The 17,441-nt window shown below is 37.1% G+C and overlaps 2 protein-coding genes and 1 non-coding gene across 9 annotated transcripts; 1 reads left to right on the plus strand and 2 right to left on the minus strand.

Moving 5' to 3' along the window:
- The first annotated feature begins 1,026 nt into the window (after positions 1-1,026).
- LOC140777729 (putative potassium transporter 8) lies at positions 1,027-6,437 on the plus strand. Of its 3 annotated transcripts, none has more exons than XM_073122053.1 (10): positions 1,027-1,534; positions 1,618-1,710; positions 1,826-2,060; positions 2,145-2,390; positions 2,474-2,527; positions 3,278-3,538; positions 3,664-3,716; positions 3,799-3,922; positions 4,461-4,715; positions 5,079-6,437. In XM_073122053.1, exons 2-10 carry the CDS (start codon positions 1,672-1,674, stop codon positions 6,146-6,148), a joined length of 2,337 nt encoding a protein of 778 aa, XP_072978154.1. In that variant the 5' UTR covers positions 1,027-1,534; positions 1,618-1,671; the 3' UTR covers positions 6,149-6,437. The 3 variants fall into 3 exon arrangements, with proteins under 3 accessions (XP_072978154.1, XP_072978156.1, XP_072978155.1); XM_073122055.1 differs by having other exon boundaries at positions 1,027-1,531; XM_073122054.1 differs by having other exon boundaries at positions 1,027-1,518.
- A 3,850-nt stretch (positions 6,438-10,287) lies between these two features.
- LOC140778051 (uncharacterized) lies at positions 10,288-15,476 on the minus strand. Of its 5 annotated transcripts, none has more exons than XM_073122576.1 (6): positions 15,322-15,476; positions 14,151-14,249; positions 12,891-13,084; positions 12,564-12,761; positions 11,532-11,591; positions 10,288-10,702 (listed from the first exon to the last, which is right to left on the minus strand). In XM_073122576.1, exons 2-6 carry the CDS (start codon positions 14,242-14,244, stop codon positions 10,556-10,558), a joined length of 693 nt encoding a protein of 230 aa, XP_072978677.1. In that variant the 5' UTR covers positions 14,245-14,249; positions 15,322-15,476; the 3' UTR covers positions 10,288-10,555. The 5 variants fall into 5 exon arrangements, with proteins under 5 accessions (XP_072978677.1, XP_072978680.1, XP_072978678.1 ...); XM_073122579.1 differs by lacking the exon at positions 15,322-15,476 and adding an exon at positions 15,240-15,288; XM_073122577.1 differs by lacking the exon at positions 15,322-15,476 and adding an exon at positions 15,140-15,277.
- A 425-nt stretch (positions 15,477-15,901) lies between these two features.
- On the minus strand, positions 15,902-15,983 carry TRNAS-UGA (transfer RNA serine (anticodon UGA)). The gene has a single exon. It is a non-coding gene; the product is annotated as a tRNA-Ser (tRNA).
- Between the last annotated feature and the right edge of the window lie 1,458 nt (positions 15,984-17,441).

Raw genomic sequence — 17,441 nt, forward strand, 5'->3', positions numbered from 1 at the left:
ATTTTAATAGATTCTATTTGGTTGATATCGCCCTGTTTGAAAGTGGTTAGATTACGCACATTATATGAAAATTATATAGAAAAATTAGGAGTCAGATTAGAAGATGGTGTATTAATTAGAAAAAAAATAATTATAATATAGGATGTTATTTAAAATTTAAAATTATTTTTACTCTAAATATATATTTATATAGCCCTGAGGGGTGCGTGATACACCACTGAGATTATTGGCTTAGTGTTCGGGCCCCACAATCTAGAAACGTGACATTTGTGGAAGTGGTGGTCCGACATTTCTTCGGACTTCCCGAAACCTCGACTGCACGAAACCACTTAAATATTCTCTTTTCCCTACTATTAACCAATCGAGGAGTGGCAAGTATTTTAAATACAGTAAATTCCAACATCTCGATCTGCAGCTTATCAAACGATAGCCGATGCCTTTTTATCTTCCCACCTTCCAACTCTCGCGTTTTATTGGATTCTCCGCACCAACTAACTATAGGAATTTTTAGCTATCACTATCGAGTAATAGAATTAATTTTGATTTTAAATAATAAAAAAATTATTTAGTAGTTCGGTAGTTTGATTTAATTATTTATCGATGCAGTTGTCTAAGAGGAGCAGTTTGGTAGGTGACGGCTTATAGTAGATTTCGACGGCAATTAGTTCCGAATAATAGTTCGATATGTATGATTTAAAATCTAAATTAGATAGTTCTCTGTATCTAAAAAAAATAATTTTTGTTTAGATTGAACGTATTAGATGAAGTCGGAACAGCCACATTTCACGATTTTAGTGTCGCGTTGCTGGTCGAATTTTTTCGGAAAGTATTGGTAAAAACAAGGTTGGTAGAGAGAGAGAGAGATGTGGGAAACAATCCCTTTCGTGGCTCTGGAGCATTCCCACATGGTTTGGCCCCACACCATTACTATCCTCAAATCCAGCCTCCCTTAGCAGCCCTCACGCTGTGCGTGCTTCATTTGCTTACCCACGCTTTTGGTGAAGGTAACTGCGTCAAAAGTTGCTTCTTTTTGGCTTTTTTCAGGTGTAATCCCATATATCCCATTTGGGTCTCTCCCATTTCCATATGGGTTTGTCGTAAATCTCCTCTGGTCTCCTTAGATCTTCCCAAGTTTTACTTCTCTCTGCCTTCACCAGTTAAAAGCACTTGCCGTCACGTGGCTTTGCTTCCTCTCCCTTTACCCAGTATTGCCTAATATTCCATGGGCTCCACCTTCACCTCCTCCTCTTTTTTTTCTCTCTTGCTTGAACTCCGCCATTGACGTGTATCTGGTCCTCTGGGGGAGGTAGGATTGTTGGGCATGTGAGTTTTAACTCGCATTGGGTTGTGTGGATGATATCTTTGTGCTCCTTGTGGCTTGTCTGCTTCTACATGTGTCATGCTCTTTCGGATTCGTGAGCTCCTACCGGCCACCTCGGTTTCTGTTTCAGTGGATGAGCTCGCGAGTTTGCAAAGGAGGATAGAGAGATTTTTGGAGTGATTTCTTGTCCTTTTCAGGTTTTAATGAAGGGTGGTGGGAATCTTTTGTTTGACTGCTTGGTTGCTTGCTATTCTTTTTTAAGCCTTGCCTGAAATATTCTCGTTTATGTTTTGCAGAATTTGTCTGAAAGCAAAAAAGTATAGAAAAAAGATCAAGTTCCAAGCTTGATAATGGATCCTGAGATAGGAAATGTTTTGGGATCCCCAAAGGTTTGCATATTTTGGGATCTTGGTGTTTCTTAACAAATGTACCAGATAATACTATGTTTTCTTCAAAGTTTTATTGTAGTTGTTTGCTGAAATATTCGATACTGATAACTTTCAGAAGGATTCATGGAAAACCATCTTGCTTCTAGCGTATCAGAGTCTAGGGGTTGTATATGGAGACTTGAGTATCTCCCCTTTGTATGTGTACAAGAGCACCTTTGCAGAAGACATCACACATTCAGAGACTAATGAGGAGATTTACGGCGTTCTCTCTTTCGTTTTCTGGACTCTTACCCTTATCCCTCTCTTCAAATACGTCTTCATAGTGCTGCGAGCTGATGACAATGGCCAAGGTGGGAATTTATAACTTCATTATGGATTTGTTCTTTAGGTGAAGAGCTTCTTGGATTATTAACTTTCTATTTGGAATTTGGCAGGGGGGACTTTTGCGCTGTATTCTTTGATATGCAGGCATGCCAATGTGAGCCTTCTTCCGAATAGACAGGTTGCAGATGAAGAACTCTCTACATACAAATTAGAATGCCCTCCTGAAACGAAGGACAGGTCAAGGATCAAGATGTGTCTCGAGAAGCATAAGAACTTGCACACCGCGCTGTTAGTAGTGGTTATGGTTGGAACTTGCATGGTGATTGGAGATGGTGTTCTCACTCCAGCTATTTCAGGTACCTGTCTTTTTTCCCTTGCTTCCCTCATCATCATGATTTCGCACAATTTGCCGATCTTTATGGTTTCTTGTTCTTCGCAGTTTTCTCTGCAGTTTCAGGTCTTGAGTTGTCCATGTCCAAAGAGCACCACGAATGTAAGTGTTCCTGCAATTTCTTGAATGTAGATTATTTTGATAATTGGTAGCATCAGCACCCCATGGGAGAATCCTCTTGACGAGAGCGGGGCATGTAATTTCCTCAATGTGACTAACTCTGCTCATTATGTTGGGTAACCTTTCTGGAAAATAAAATCTAAAAAGAAATTAAGAGCTTTTGTAAGAATAACAAATAACTTTTGAACTTTATTTTTCTTTTCGTTTATTTGGTAAAGAATAGTTAGTTATTCATGCTTCCAACTGATCAACTTGGAGTGTTTTGATCCACAGACATATATCATATAATGTATGAGATTTGCAAACTTATCAGTCTTTCTATGCCCTTGAAATTATGAGCAAAACCACTAAAGTAGTGTAATATTTCTGGCTTCCATGAAAGAGAAGATAGTTAGCTTTCTGATCTTGGGAGGAAAAGCATTTTCAGATTCTGATATGTTATACTTACAGCTTCATACCTTAATAACATAATCAATAAAAAAAAAAGATCGTCTCGATGAGTCAACTCCTTAGGCGGAAAATTTTGGATTAGTTAGTGTTTGAAGAATTTGTATATAAATCTAGTTCAGGGTTTAATTTAACTTTTGCAAAATAAACTGCTCATGTGAACTAACAAGTAACATTGATGACCAGCTATATTTAAATGTCCTAGTATTATATGGTTTTATCAGCTCATTCTTTCAATAATGCTTTATTCTTCTGGTATCTGATTAGTATCTACTAACATTGCAGATGCTGTAATCCCAATAACTTGCTTTATACTAGTATGTCTATTCGCGCTTCAGCACTATGGTACTCAAAGAGTTGGATTTCTCTTTGCACCTATAATTCTAGCTTGGCTACTGTGCATCAGTGCACTTGGAATATACAATATCTTTCATTGGAACCCTCATGTTTATCAAGCACTTTCTCCATATTACATGTTTAAGTTCTTGAAGAAGACAAAAAAGGATGGTTGGATGTCATTGGGTGGAATTCTTCTTTGCATGACAGGTAAATTATGATATTTTAGAAATCTTTCTTTCTCTTTTTCATTACAAGTATCTCTAAAGTTGTAGAACTTCTCAGGAACTTCACATAATTTTGTATGACCTAAATGCTTGATGTTCTTGTTGCAGGATCGGAGGCAATGTTTGCAGATCTTGGGCACTTCTCTTATACTGCAATTCAGGTAATTTTTTATGGCACTTCATTTGTTTGATAGTAGTTTTCTTCTTTGTTTCTAGTGTGACCAAGTTGTTTTCCTTCTGTAGATTGCTTTCACTTCAGCAGTTTATCCGGCTCTTATTCTAGCATATATGGGTCAAGCTGCTTACTTGTCAAGACATCATAAGATTTACTCAAGTTACCAGATTGGCTTTTATGTCTCAGTTCCAGGTTTGTCTTACATTTCTCATTTGAAGGGATTGAATATTTATGGTTTCATCAGATAAAGAGAACAATCATAATAGCAAAAAAAAGTCAGGATAACTATATAAGAGTTTGGAACTGCATCCAAGTAAAAAATTTCACATGCTATAGGCAGCAGTATCTGGTAATGATGTACATAGAATATTTTATAGAAACATAAAAGAAATTGTGTATGTCTGATTAAATATAGAAGTATATTATGAACGTCCACCTGAATAATAAGGCTATTGCATCAAAATTCTTTCTTCATACCAGATTCTATGAACTATCAATTGAATCATATAGCTATCGGATATTTGCTTTTGCATACCAAACTGAACAAACATGTGGTAGTAATCTCTCTTGATCTCTCTAAAAATAATGTGGCTTTAGTCTCAACTAGTTTCATTATCTTGGCCTTTTAACTATCTGAAGCCATTGTCTAATAATGCAGTTATTTAGCTACCAATTTTGTTTGATATAAGAAACAATTTTCTGATTCTTAAATCACATTTTTTGGATGTAGAGAGTGTAAGATGGCCCGTGCTTGGAGTAGCGATATTAGCTTCGGTGGTGGGAAGCCAAGCAATCATCAGCGGGACTTTCTCTATCATAAACCAAAGCCAGTCTCTCGCTTGCTTTCCTAGAGTCAAAGTAGTCCATACTTCTGAAAGAATTCATGGTCAGATATATATTCCGGAGATCAACTGGATGCTCATGATTCTCTGCATAGCTGTAACTGTTGGGTTTAGAGATACAAAACACATGGGGAATGCATCAGGTGCGTTTAAACAACATTACTTCATGTCCTTTGTTATTTCCTTCGGTATGGCTTTCATTAATCTGCAAGTATATCCTTTATTTCTGGAGTACTAGTTTAGCACTAGAACCTAAATGAACTAGCCTGCTTCTGTTTAACTTGCAAAACTTGCCTGTAAATCATGACCAAGTTCCTCATGTAACATAAAAGGATTGCATCCAAAGGTGCCAATAATTGATAAATGCAAGCATCTTGGATTCAAATACAACTTGGAAGTTGGAATTATAGATGTGTTCAGTAATCCTTTATCTTGTTCATGCTTTCTGCTATTATATAAGATCACTCCCTGTCCTTGTAACTGTGCAAATGTCTATTATATTGCAGGACTAGCCGTAATCACAGTGATGCTGGTTACCACATGCCTCACATCCTTAGTGATGATTCTTTGCTGGCGCAAGCCGCCACTCCTTGCACTTGCTTTTCTCCTCTTCTTTGGCTCCATTGAGGTTCTCTACTTTTCTGCGTCCCTGATCAAGTTTCTTGAGGGTGCATGGCTCCCTATCCTCCTCGCCTTTATCCTCATGACAATCATGTTTGTTTGGCACTATGCCACAATCAAGAAGTATGAGTTCGATCTTCACAACAAGGTTACCTTGGACTGGCTTCTTGCGCTCGGTGACAAACTCGGTATTGCCCGCGTACCTGGCATTGGCCTTGTCTACACTGATCTCATATCTGGCATACCTGCTAACTTCTCACGCTTCGTCACCAATCTACCGGCCTTCCACCGCATCCTAGTATTTGTCTGCGTCAAATCTGTTCCTGTACCTTATGTGCCTCCTGCTGAAAGATATCTTGTTGGCAGAGTTGGGCCGCCAGATCATCGGTCATACCGCTGCATTGTGCGATATGGATATCGTGATGTCCACCAGGATGTTGACTCTTTCGAAGCGGAGCTCATTGCTAGTTTATCTGATTTCATAAAGCTTGATGCATCATCTGGCGGTGGTCAGTCTGAACAGTTGATGCATGAAGATGGTCATGGGCTAACTGTTATAGCCAGTAATGCTCTCAAAGGCCGTCCAAGTTATGATGTTGATCATACAATCCAACATAGAAGCGTTTCGATTGAGTGCAACGAGCGTGATGCAATAGAATTAGCACCTAAACATTCAAGAAAGAAGGTTAGGTTCTTTATAGAGAACGACAGCAACTCAAATTTCAACAAGCATGTAAGAGAAGAGCTTGAGGAGCTTTGGATGGCACAAGAATCTGGGACTGCATTTATACTTGGGCATTCTCATGTGCAAACAAAGCCTGGTTCATCAATACTGAAGAAGGTGGCGATTGATTTTGGGTACAACTTCTTAAGGAGAAATTGTCGAGGGCCGGATGTCGCATTGCGAGTGCCCCCCGCATCGCTTCTTGAGGTTGGAATGGTTTATGTGTTGTGATCTGAAGCATGTAAACTCAAACATAATCTTAGGCCTTTCTGAAAAAAAAAATCATAGAGATAAAAGGTGGGTCTCTGTAAAAATGTTCAGATCCAACTTTTCCTGTTAGAAAACTGTAAGACCAACAGTTCTCATCTTGTAAGAGTACTGATGTAATCAAATAGTTATCCTTAGATGAAGAAGCCATGCTCATGTTAAGGAGCAAAAACTGAACTGAATAGGCTTTAAATTGTGATATGTTAAGAAGCTTAACAATTTATATATATCATGTCTTTAATAGTTTTATTTTTGTAATTTCTTTATAACAACATAATAAGAAAAGATAAATTGGCTCCCTATCTCAAGATCTGACCAAACATTGGAATTATTGGGTCAAATTATTAGTGTTGAAACTTCTAATCTCCATGTTCCCAAATGGATCCATCTACTTCTTTCCACATCTCATCAACCAATAGTGAATGATTGCATGGTACTATGTTGACAGGGAAAGGGTAACAAATTGATTCCATATCATCATCTGCTTGCCTTGGAATTTGGGCTGCTCCACTAATCCAACAGGAGGAAGTATTAAGCACACAATCCATACTTATCAACTCCAATGATGAGGCATGACCCATGACCCATGACTCATGACCCATGACCTGATGCAGTGCAAATCCAACCTCGGATCCCCTCCAATATGATTAGCATCAGGACGTCCTAGGATCCTCTAGAGTTTTTGACCAAAATAGATATCCTACCAAACTTTCTAGGCTATATTTGAAACTTAATAAGATAATAACATGAAAATAGTATTGGTATTAGGGGCAATGTTACTCGGTGGTAATTATAATATTTAGATTTTGTTAATGATGATTATGTCAAAATCTTAAATAATTTATATACAAACAAAAGGTCAATAGAGTTAGCGTTTTATATGTAAGGTAGACCTCCAATAATGTCGAGGTTCAGTTGGTAGCTTGCTTTAGTCACTAAGTACCCGTTCACTTCAGAAATAATATTTTTTTTATTATAAAATATAATTCATTATTATAGAATAAAAACTAAACATCATAATAGTATTATTCTTGAATATAAACAATATTCAATAAAATTCCATATTATGCCACATACTAACTATTTTACCAATTTAGACTTAATATATATCTCATCAAACTACTTTAATTCAAATCAAAGGGTATTTCTCATAATTTTATAAAAAATAAAATAATTTATTTTTTATTTTTTATTCACTTTATATAATATCAAATTTAATTATTACACCCTTATTCTAAAATATTAGTGAACATATAAATAATTATTGTTAAAATAAATTCTTCATTTCGATAATAACAATTTCGAAATGTCTCAAAGCCTGGGATAGTAAAAGGACTTTCCACATAATCTTATATGTATCTATGAGATCGAGAATGCCGATGATTACACTTTTATTCTAAAATATTAATAAATATATAAATAATTATTCTTACAATAAATTCTTTATTTTGATAATAAAAAATATTATTCCTATTTCAACTAAATACATAATTACTACTACATTATTCAAAATATCACTATTGGTACTAAACTCATTCAGATCTCTAAGTGTAATTATCTCTCAAAACAGAGAGGAAAGAATTGTACACTAGCAATGGCAGAGATGGTGATGGTGATGGGGGTTGAAAAGGATGCTTTGCTTGCCATGGTCCATGGAATGATGGTCTGGTGAAAGCTGCACTCTTTTCCCACCTCTACTGCCCTATGCGTTTCTTTGAATGGATTTCCCATTTCCAGTCCTTTGAACCCCTAGAACTAGTGCAAGAATTTGTGCAAGAATTTATGATTGATCTTGGATTTGAATATGTTTTTGGTATGGGTTTTATTTTGTTTTGAGTAAATTTTTAGCGTAGAAGAGTGAAACTCTTGAGACAAATGAGGCGACCGGAAGAGAAATTAAACGCGAGATTTGATTTAAAATATAGCGACTTAGATTCTTGTAGTTAATATGAGACTCATATATTAACATAGATTATTAAATATCATAGGTAAGAAAATTATTCAACATTAAAAAAAGAGGGGAAAATTTAAAAAAAAAATGTATATATTTATTCATAGGCCTAGACAATCATTCAATATTTATCTCTAATTTCTCTCGCGTAGCTCTAATTTTTTATAGAAATTACTAAAAGTCTTGGTTATTACAATCAAATCAAGCTTTCGAAGTTAGTTAGCTCTGCACACTAAATATGGCCTTAAAAAGTCGCTGCTAAAATTAATTGGTTGGCCAAGTAATACATACAAACTGTCAAGTTTAGAATCTTATTTCAGCAACTCAGAGGTATAAAATCGATATTGTTATTTACACTGACAAGGTTATTTACGTCATTTCACATCCACCCAAGTCTGCAAAGAGAAAAGAAGAAACGAAAAGAAAAAGGAATTGTGTTTCAATTCTGAAGAAAAAGGCAGGAGGAGCTTTCGATTAACTACTGCAGCAAGAGATTCTTCTTTCTTCTTTCAAATAGCAAAACAAGAGATACATAAGAGAACACAGAGAGAGAGAGAGAGAGAGAGAGAGTCATTCAATTCTAACTTGTAGTCTTTAGGTAGTTTGTTCTGAGGAGAGAAGGAGAGAAGGAGAGAAGGAGAGAAGGAGAGAAGGAGAGAAGGAGAGAAGGAGAGTAGATTTCTGAGGCAATTCTACGGCGTGGATGGAATGGAGGAGGAGGAGGAGGAGAGGGTTGATGCCAACGTCGGTGATGTTTTACTGCGTTGCCTTCTGGTTCTTTGTTGCTTGTACTGTTAGCATGAGTGCCCTGAGCTTTCAAGCTTGTTCAGGTGAGCAATTACATTGCTTCTTCTTTCTTCCTCCCAGATTCTCAATTCGTAACTCAACACCAGTATAAGATTTATGCAAAATACTGACAGAGTGGCATTAATTTACTTGCTCAATAGACACAGATACTCTTCCTCTGTCACTTCTTTGTTTGTTTACAAACCAAACATGTTTGCATTCACCAATGAGTTGAGTTACAGAAGGATTCATTTAAAGTTTTGGACAGATTCTTGTACACAATGCTCTGCAGTAAACGAGACAGTAGCTGTACTCTATTATGTGCAATTTATAGTGGCCTGTTACCTAACAACTTAAATTTTCTTAAAATAAATTATTGAGTTAACTTATTACTTTCCTTCTTGCAGAAATTAGAAGCCGGAGAACGAAACTAAGAACCTACCCAGAGGTGCTCTTCCTTTTCAATTCTCAATTAATACCTCCTCTTTTTAAGTATATATATAATCCACCTCTTATCTATTCATGAACAGTAGCCCTTATGAACTAACAAGAGGTACTTCTTTATAGAAATAATCATAGGAGGATTATTCACGAACAGTTTCCATGTCAACAAGTTTTTCAAATTTATCAGTTGAAAAATAAATAAATAAATCTCTCTGGGACTGGCAAAGCGCACGGGACCGAGTGCTCTAACGTGCGCGCTCGTGCACGTTAGCCCAAGCACCGTTCTCGGCGCACGTTAGCGTTCTCAACGACCTCCCACTAACCTGTTCTCATCCGGTGACGGTATCCCCCCCCCCCCCCCCCCGACGCACCGCCAGGGCGGGTACAGGAGGCGGAGGAGCCTAGTCGGGCCCGGGTCGCGTCCTCCGCGGTGCGCGACCAAGTGCGGTAGCTGCACCCCGTGCCGGCCGGTACGCGTGGCGGTGTCGCCCGGCTCGCCCGTGACGGCGGAGTACTACCCGGAGGCGTGGCGGTGCAAGTGCGGCAACCACCTCTACATGCCCTGATCGAAGCCTCCATCTGGAAAATTAGAGGGAGTTATCTGTAATTGTCAATTATAATATCATCAGAGTGCATATATTTGACTCCTGTGGAGATGGTGACCGTGGCATCTAAGAAGCCAAAACGAGGGTGTACTCATGTAGACAGTCCAACCAAAGGGGTATAATTGAAAATTTGAAATAGTACTTTTAAAAATCTTATTACTTTTATTATTACAATATTTATCGAGTATAAGCAGTCATATGGAGGAAACGTTAATTATAGAACTTTAGCAAATAATTTAAAAACTATAACAAATGATAAAAAAAATTATTGGTCAAAAGCCTGTGATAATTGTCAGCAAAAATTAAGAATGGAAAGCTGGAGATGAGCAATTTGATTGATATATTACATGGCACAAATCATACAGGAGTAATTTACATCTTAATATCGTAGCGTAGCAACCTAATGTTACAGATGCACAAATCTAAGGTCTACACTGCCTGATTCACTGGACAACTAGTTTACTTACAAATACAGCAAAGTAAGAGCGCAGTGTGATAATCAGATACACCAATGGAAGGTGAAGAGTTCATCTTGTAAGATGAGCATTCTTCTTTCTGGTAAACCAATGTTTTGCTTGATAAGCTTCAGGCAGTGAACAAGCCTACTGCTTCAATCACAACCTCTGTGCTGGCCTTACATGCATGAATAGAAGTACAGATGTCCGTTGCATCAAGAAATTTCTCGATGTTCGCTAGGATCAGCGGACCGTATTGGAAGACCAACTTCTTGCACTGCAGAAGAAAAATATTAGATCATACAAGTAAAAGTTTTAATCATTGCAATTATTGGAAAAGCTCCAGCAAGCATGACCAGAGTCTTCAGCTAGAACTAAGTTACTCAAACTAATTGAAATCGAGGCAGCAGAAACTTCGACAAATCTTAATCTTAGACAGTGATGACATCATTATGAAATAACAAACTGCAAAATTGGCTTAACAATCAAATAAAACTCAGCTATTGAAACTTTGTAACTTCATGAAATCATTTGAGATAATTTGGAGGTTATAGAGTTCACAAAAATTAGATCCTAGCATATGAGCATGCTGATATGATGATGGACCTTCTGATAGCAAAAGAAGTAAAGAACAAAGAGATGAGAAAATGTAGAAGATGGAGATAATGAGGGAGGTATTATAATATTGTAGAGAAAGAATGGATAGAAAGAAAGAGAGGGAGATAACAGAAAACACCTGACCCAAAAGGGAACATCTTCATAAATCATCATCCATTTTTTATATGTTTGAGCCTCAAATAGCCTTTTATAAGAACACCCCAACCAATTTCATAGAAAACAAACCTCTCATCTATATGGCTATCTAAATAACCTAAACAAACCCCAATCTAGATTCTCCATGATTCCTACATAAATATTAATAAAATAATGTATCGGTTACTGTTCACAACGAATAGGAATGCTGCTATAGTACCGTGAATAGTATGGCGCTACAGAACTTGGGCAGTAAATTTAGAAAAAATAAAAATATAACTAATAAACCTTAAGTCTAAAATTATAGAGAATCTACTAAATTTTCATCCTCCATCAGAGCACTAATAGCTCACCTTTTGCGTGAAATTCTCCAACCTGCTGCATCCCTTCAGAAGTATCTCTATTATCTCAAGCTGCAAATAATCATACACAGGAATAGCTGTCAGAACGAGGCTTTCTGACTATTTTAAAGCAAGGATAATATCATGATACTTCCATAATGTGGAGAAATTTGTTCAACTATTTTGCACATGCTTATACGAGAAAAGAACAATTTCTGTAAAGAAAAAAAATTGGGTAGTAAAAGTTGAAACTTGAAAGGTCTCTGAGTTAAACTGTGAAGAAGAATTATTTGGAATAACCATCTGATTTAAATCACACATATATGACAGAGCACAACAAAGAGCAGGAAAAAAAGAAAAGTTTCCATGCGACTGCATACCAAGAAGGCCAGAGAGATGTTTCTAAAAAAGGTAAGAAATGCCTATAAGATATAATCCACAATATCAACATAAATCCACAGCATGGAAGGATGCATCCAAGGAACTTCCCCTCTATAGGAAACTCCCCCTCAAGTTAATAGACCACCAACTGGTCAATGTCTAGCAATCAAATAAGCATAAGTACACTATTGTATCACAAATGGCACGAGCTTGCTGGTTTAAGAGAAGTCACACATCTATGGAAGATAAACAGGGATTTTGAAAGTTTTTAAAGCATGTTAAAGTAATCACAGCAAAAAATATCAAGAATCTTCCTAGCACTATGTGACGCGATATAATAGTTTGCAATGCATACCTGGAGCTGATAGACACTTGGTGATGATATTTGGTCTAACAATCTAACAAAGCATTCTTCTATTTCTATGTTGGGTGATTCTTGACTGATGAAGACGAATTTATTACAAGAGAATGGAAGGAAGAAGATAAAATCGACTTGAAGTATGATTAGCAAACAGTTTTCTGAGCTGAAGTGAAAATGATAATGCATACAAAATGACTGTATGCTAATTTCATTTCTTGACCTTGAAGAAAGTTATTAGGGATGCCTGTAAGTTGTAAGAATATGAGAATGAAACTGTGAAGTTCAAAAAGATACTAGAACACCTGGGTATCAGGATCTTTTAGCTTGTTGATAATTTCTGCAACAACGTGATGGCAGAGTGTGCAAGAATCATCACGTGTTGGAAGAGGAACCATTGTCATCGGCCCACAGAGATTCACCTTTCCACAAAACTGTTCAGGGCTTACCGTAGAAACTTCCATGAATAAAACAGGTGCATAATAGTCCACCAATGTAATACACTGCCATGAAATAATCCGATGAAAACTTGCAAGAAATGATAAATTTTGATAAATTCAACCTTAGTTAACAACACTGGAATGAAATGCGTATAATAAATATGTGTCTCACGTGTGTCAATGCAAGAATACCTGTTGTTTAAGGGTGTGTAGTCTGGAACATCCTTTATGAAGAGCATTTATAATCTCAGACTGGGTCTCATTTTCACTGAGATAAACGAGTGCTTCAGCTGTAAACTCCTCACACAATTCGCATAAAAGTTCACTTCTTTCGATTCCTATAGATATTTTACTTTCACTTGGTCTACTGTTACTAACTGGCATAACTGGAAACACAAAGATAAATCATCAACTCGTTGTTAAATCAAACTAGACCATTCTTCTTGAATATAGAAAAGAATGAGAGTTGTGAGCCATATTTCAAAAGCTTATAAACCTCAAAATGAAGTTTTGTTAAAGAAGTGCCTCTCAGTAAATAGTACATACACATAAAATCTGTGACGAATTTATGATGAGACACTTAATTTTCAAACAAGGAAAACAATTGTTCTGGTGCATAAAATGAGTTAAAATTCTATATGCAATGCTGCAATTTCTTATTTGCTGCATCATTCTAAATGCAGGACCATATATGAAATGACTAGAGATGCACAAGTATTGGAATTACTGATCCCACTATTCATTGCATCATACTACATAAGTAGGTGCCTGAATAATACCTGAGACCCGGCTTCACCTTAATGGAACACACACACACACATGCACATGCATACACATACATATATAAGATAGATAGAGAGAGGAAGGGAGGGAGAGAAAGGAGGAAGGCTGTGGGAGAGAAAGAAGAGGAGAGAGCGAGACGGAGAGAGTGATTACACTTACATAGTATCTTACTTCAGAAAGCTAAAGAGTGAATGACTGAAATTCGTTATTGATGTCAGTGCTGGTTAATCATATCAAAATAACCAAAGACTGAGATTAGGACTTCAGGAACAAGTATCTTAATGACAAGACGCAAGACAAAGTACACAACAAGAAAGCAGTGTAGAAGATGCCTTTACAATTTGACACTATGCTGACTCGTTCAAACTTACAGTCTGTCATCTTTTAGTTGCATCAATTATATAAGCTTTAAAAGAATCCAGCAATACATACTTAAGAAGCACAACCATAAATTCTTTAAATGTTGCACATTTTGGTGAAAATCTAGTAATCACACAGTGCATCAAATAAACAATGTAAGACTGAACTGGAGCATGGAATTTAGATGTTGCTGGAAGTCATGGAACATAAGTATACTGATGAAAAAGGATCCAAGTATCAAACGATCAAAACATGAACATGAAGGAGAAATGACAAAGGTCAGTTTGGCAAAGTATAGTGACAACTTACACACAATATCTGAGGCAACCAAATCTCTGGCACCCACTTTGGTACAGCTAATCACCAGCATAAGAAGAAAGGCAAACCCTATTGGTGAACCCATAACACCTGTTACATGAAATAATTAATTGGTACCACATTTTGTGAACTTTGGATTAACAAATGACAAGAAACACTATGACTATAGCTGGCATACAGTGGACTACAAGCTTATAAGATGCATTAAGTTAGTTCACATAGATATTCCATGTTCACTTTGCCATTTCTCTAACTTTTACCAGAGTATGATCGTATACATAGTTAGAAGTAAAAGAATGCACAAATCAGTGTAAGTATGTGACCTTTAGAATATCAGTTTACAGATCCCATTTCCTTGTATAACAGAAAAAGTTCCATTTCAACTCTACCTTGTTATGTTATCGTATTACAATTTTGCTTCCACTATCTACAAAAAAGACCCTGTTTTCTCAAGTTTCTGCTCAAACAATACCATATGTTAGGTCTAACTCAACAAGAACTGAAGGAAAAACGTCAGTGATGGAATAATTCGACTTGCTTCAAAACTTATATGACTTTCGTAACAGGAAATACCCTCACTTCCTCTTTTCCATGTCAAGCAACTAGTATCTTATACAATCTGTAAATTTACATAATCTCTAATGTACTCGAACTGTGCAGGACAGTATAAATCCATTTGGAAATTACCAACTGATTTTGGTCAAAAATGTAATAGTAGAAGAAGATTTCTAATTTGACCCACGGTAAACTGCCAGACCAATCCAACTGTAGATTTTACAACATCAAACATAATATGAATGACATAGGTCTTCTATAATCCCAAAACTAGTCATCCACAACACAAAGGACATCATATTAAAAAAGCTAATGCCAAATAAAACCACTCAAAGACAAAAAAAAGCTGATGAAATCCAAAAGTATAATTTCTAATGCACTGCTTATCGTGTACACCTTACTCCTGATGGTTTCTAACCATATACCTACTCGCAGTTCTCTGCAAGATTGGACCCAAGAATCACTCTAAAATTCTCGAAATCGGATTACGTGTGGAAAATACAAGCAAAATCAAACACAAAATACTCGATCAAACGCTCCGGTCTGAACTTAAAACTTCCAAGATCGAGATCAATAAAAGAAGATACGAATCGAAGAATTGGCTGACCAGCGACAAAGACAACTCCTCCTCCCTCTTGTTCTGATAAGGTGGAGAGGTTGACTTTTACCACGGATGAAGGAAGAACAACGACGGGAGGCGAGGAGCGAGGGCCATCACCAAATTGGTTGCTGATTTATTCTTCCTTCTTGCTTTGTCGTTTGCTTGAAGCGTAAAGATTTAATATGGTAGACTTTGACATCGCCATCTACCGTTCACCGTCTACGGGCGGGAAGGTAATAAAAATGTATGGAATTTTATCCTTCCGTTTGGTGGTATATTACATAATTCGAAGAAAATAGAATGGTATTTTTGCAGATAACTGCCTATGTTTCGAATTTATTCTTTGTAGACATATACTCTCTTTTTTTAATATATATAAGTATATTTGCAAAAAGACTATCTCTGCCTGCGTAGTCGACTGTATGTAGTTCGGTATATCCGTATATGTGTCTTCGCAAAAGTGAGTTTATTTCCTATGCTCACAGAGGTGGTTATTTAGAAAAATGTATAAAAACTGAGGAGTTGGTTTAATTATTCTTCACGGCTATTAAGATTAAGAAATAGTTTAAGTAAGTTGAAAAATATTCGTCGACAGCAGGGTTCGAACCTGCGCGGGCGTAGCCCAACAGATTTCAAGTCTGTCTCCTTAACCACTCGGACATATCGACTAATTAGTAAGAGATTTAAACCAATTTATATATATAATTGATGAGATAAATGACTCATATACAAGCAACCGAAAGAAAATCACAAAGCCTTTTTCCAATCTTAAGCATAAAAATTGTGGTTCTAAGAGAGACCAGGTTGACTCAAGTTGAAGTCTGACTTCAAGTAAATATAAACTTGTAGTTTAATTGAATGGGTTGAAATATTAAATATAACGAGTAGTCTTGTATTCTAAGGCCTCTCATTTTTCTTTTCTTAGTCCCGGTACTAGCTCTCTACTAAAGTTTTGTCACCCCTTTCTCCCCTTGCTGCTTTCCTTCTCCTCCTCATTCCTAGCCGAATGCTAGGGGAGGGAAGGGGGTTTTTCTTCCCAAAGAGCTTTCGCCACTAAGGTTTTTTTTACTCCCACAAACTTCGACTTCTCCCCCTTGCCCCTTATTTGTCGATGTTGGGGCTTGCCGGCCTCGAGCACAGTTGGGTGTTAGGGGGGTAGAGCCAAGCCACATAGGCCAAGCCTTGCCACCCCTTTCTTCTCTAACTTTGTCTCCAACCTCATCGGCACCTCACTCTGCTACCCCCTCGTTCTCATCTTCGTCAGCTCCTTGCACTACCTCTCTTCTTCTCCTCATATGTCGGGATCTGTCTCTTTTCGCTCAATGCCACAATCTCTAGCTTGGTCACCACCTCGCCAATCAAAATCTCTAGCTATGGCATACTATTTGACAATTCCAATTGTTGCTCTCTCCGATCGTGCTCTCCATCGTTGCTTCTAACCCTTGAGCCGCATTGTTCGTTGGTCTTCTAGTGGATTAGAGCTCGAAGTAACAACCTTATTTCGCTTTACTTCGGCGTTGCTGCTTTCTTCGGCCACCCTACCCCATGGTTGACTCTCTAGTGCTTTGGCTACTGCCCAGTGGAAGACCTACTAAGGCTGAAAATGGTTGGTTGTCTTGCTATTGGGTAATGGTACATCCACTGCCTTGGCCTATTGCTGCTGAGTTCATGCTGGTATAGGGTTACTTGTGACTTATTTCTTATTTGATTTGTTGACTTGGTTTGTTTAGCATCCTTGTGTCGGTTGGTCTTTGTGCGTATTGAGTCTAGTTTGGACGAAAAAGCTATAGGACGTCGACTTTTTAATGAAAAACACTTTAAGTCCAAGTCTCTTTCGACTGTTGTACAACCACTAAAGGCCAAGTCGAAGCCTTGCTCTAGTGTATATGTCCTATTCTTTCTGTTATTCATAATTACATACTTATTACAATGATACCCCAAGTACTTAGGTGAGACTGTTTTTAGTCTTTCATCTTATCTTTCCTTTATTTGTGTATCATGTTATAATGCTTAAAAAAGTATCTATCTACGAACATTTTTTAGAAAAAATTATTAACGTGAACCATATAACTAATTTAATTTTCCATATTAATTCGATTAAATTTAATGGATAAAACGAATTTATA

The sequence above is a fragment of the Typha angustifolia genome, chromosome 15, assembly GCF_048772165.1.
Source record: "Typha angustifolia cultivar Huaian chromosome 15, ASM4877216v1, whole genome shotgun sequence".
Classification (NCBI taxonomy): domain Eukaryota; kingdom Viridiplantae; phylum Streptophyta; class Magnoliopsida; order Poales; family Typhaceae; genus Typha; species Typha angustifolia.

Coding starts and splice junctions, on each gene's coding strand:
- LOC140777729 (XM_073122053.1), top strand. CDS start 1,672: ATGGATCCTGAGATAGGAAATGTTTTGGGATCCCCAAAG. Junction 3,923..4,460: donor CTTTTATGTCTCAGTTCCAG/GTTTGTCTTACA, acceptor TTTTGGATGTAG/AGAGTGTAAGATGGCCCGTG. Junction 4,716..5,078: donor ACACATGGGGAATGCATCAG/GTGCGTTTAAAC, acceptor ATTATATTGCAG/GACTAGCCGTAATCACAGTG.
- LOC140778051 (XM_073122576.1), bottom strand. CDS start 14,244: ATGGGTTCACCAATAGGGTTTGCCTTTCTTCTTATGCTGGTGATTAGC. Junction 13,085..14,150: donor GGTTGCCTCAGATATTGTGT/GTAAGTTGTCAC, acceptor TTGTGTTTCCAG/TTATGCCAGTTAGTAACAGT. Junction 11,592..12,563: donor TAAAAGATCCTGATACCCAG/GTGTTCTAGTAT, acceptor GATTATTTGCAG/CTTGAGATAATAGAGATACT.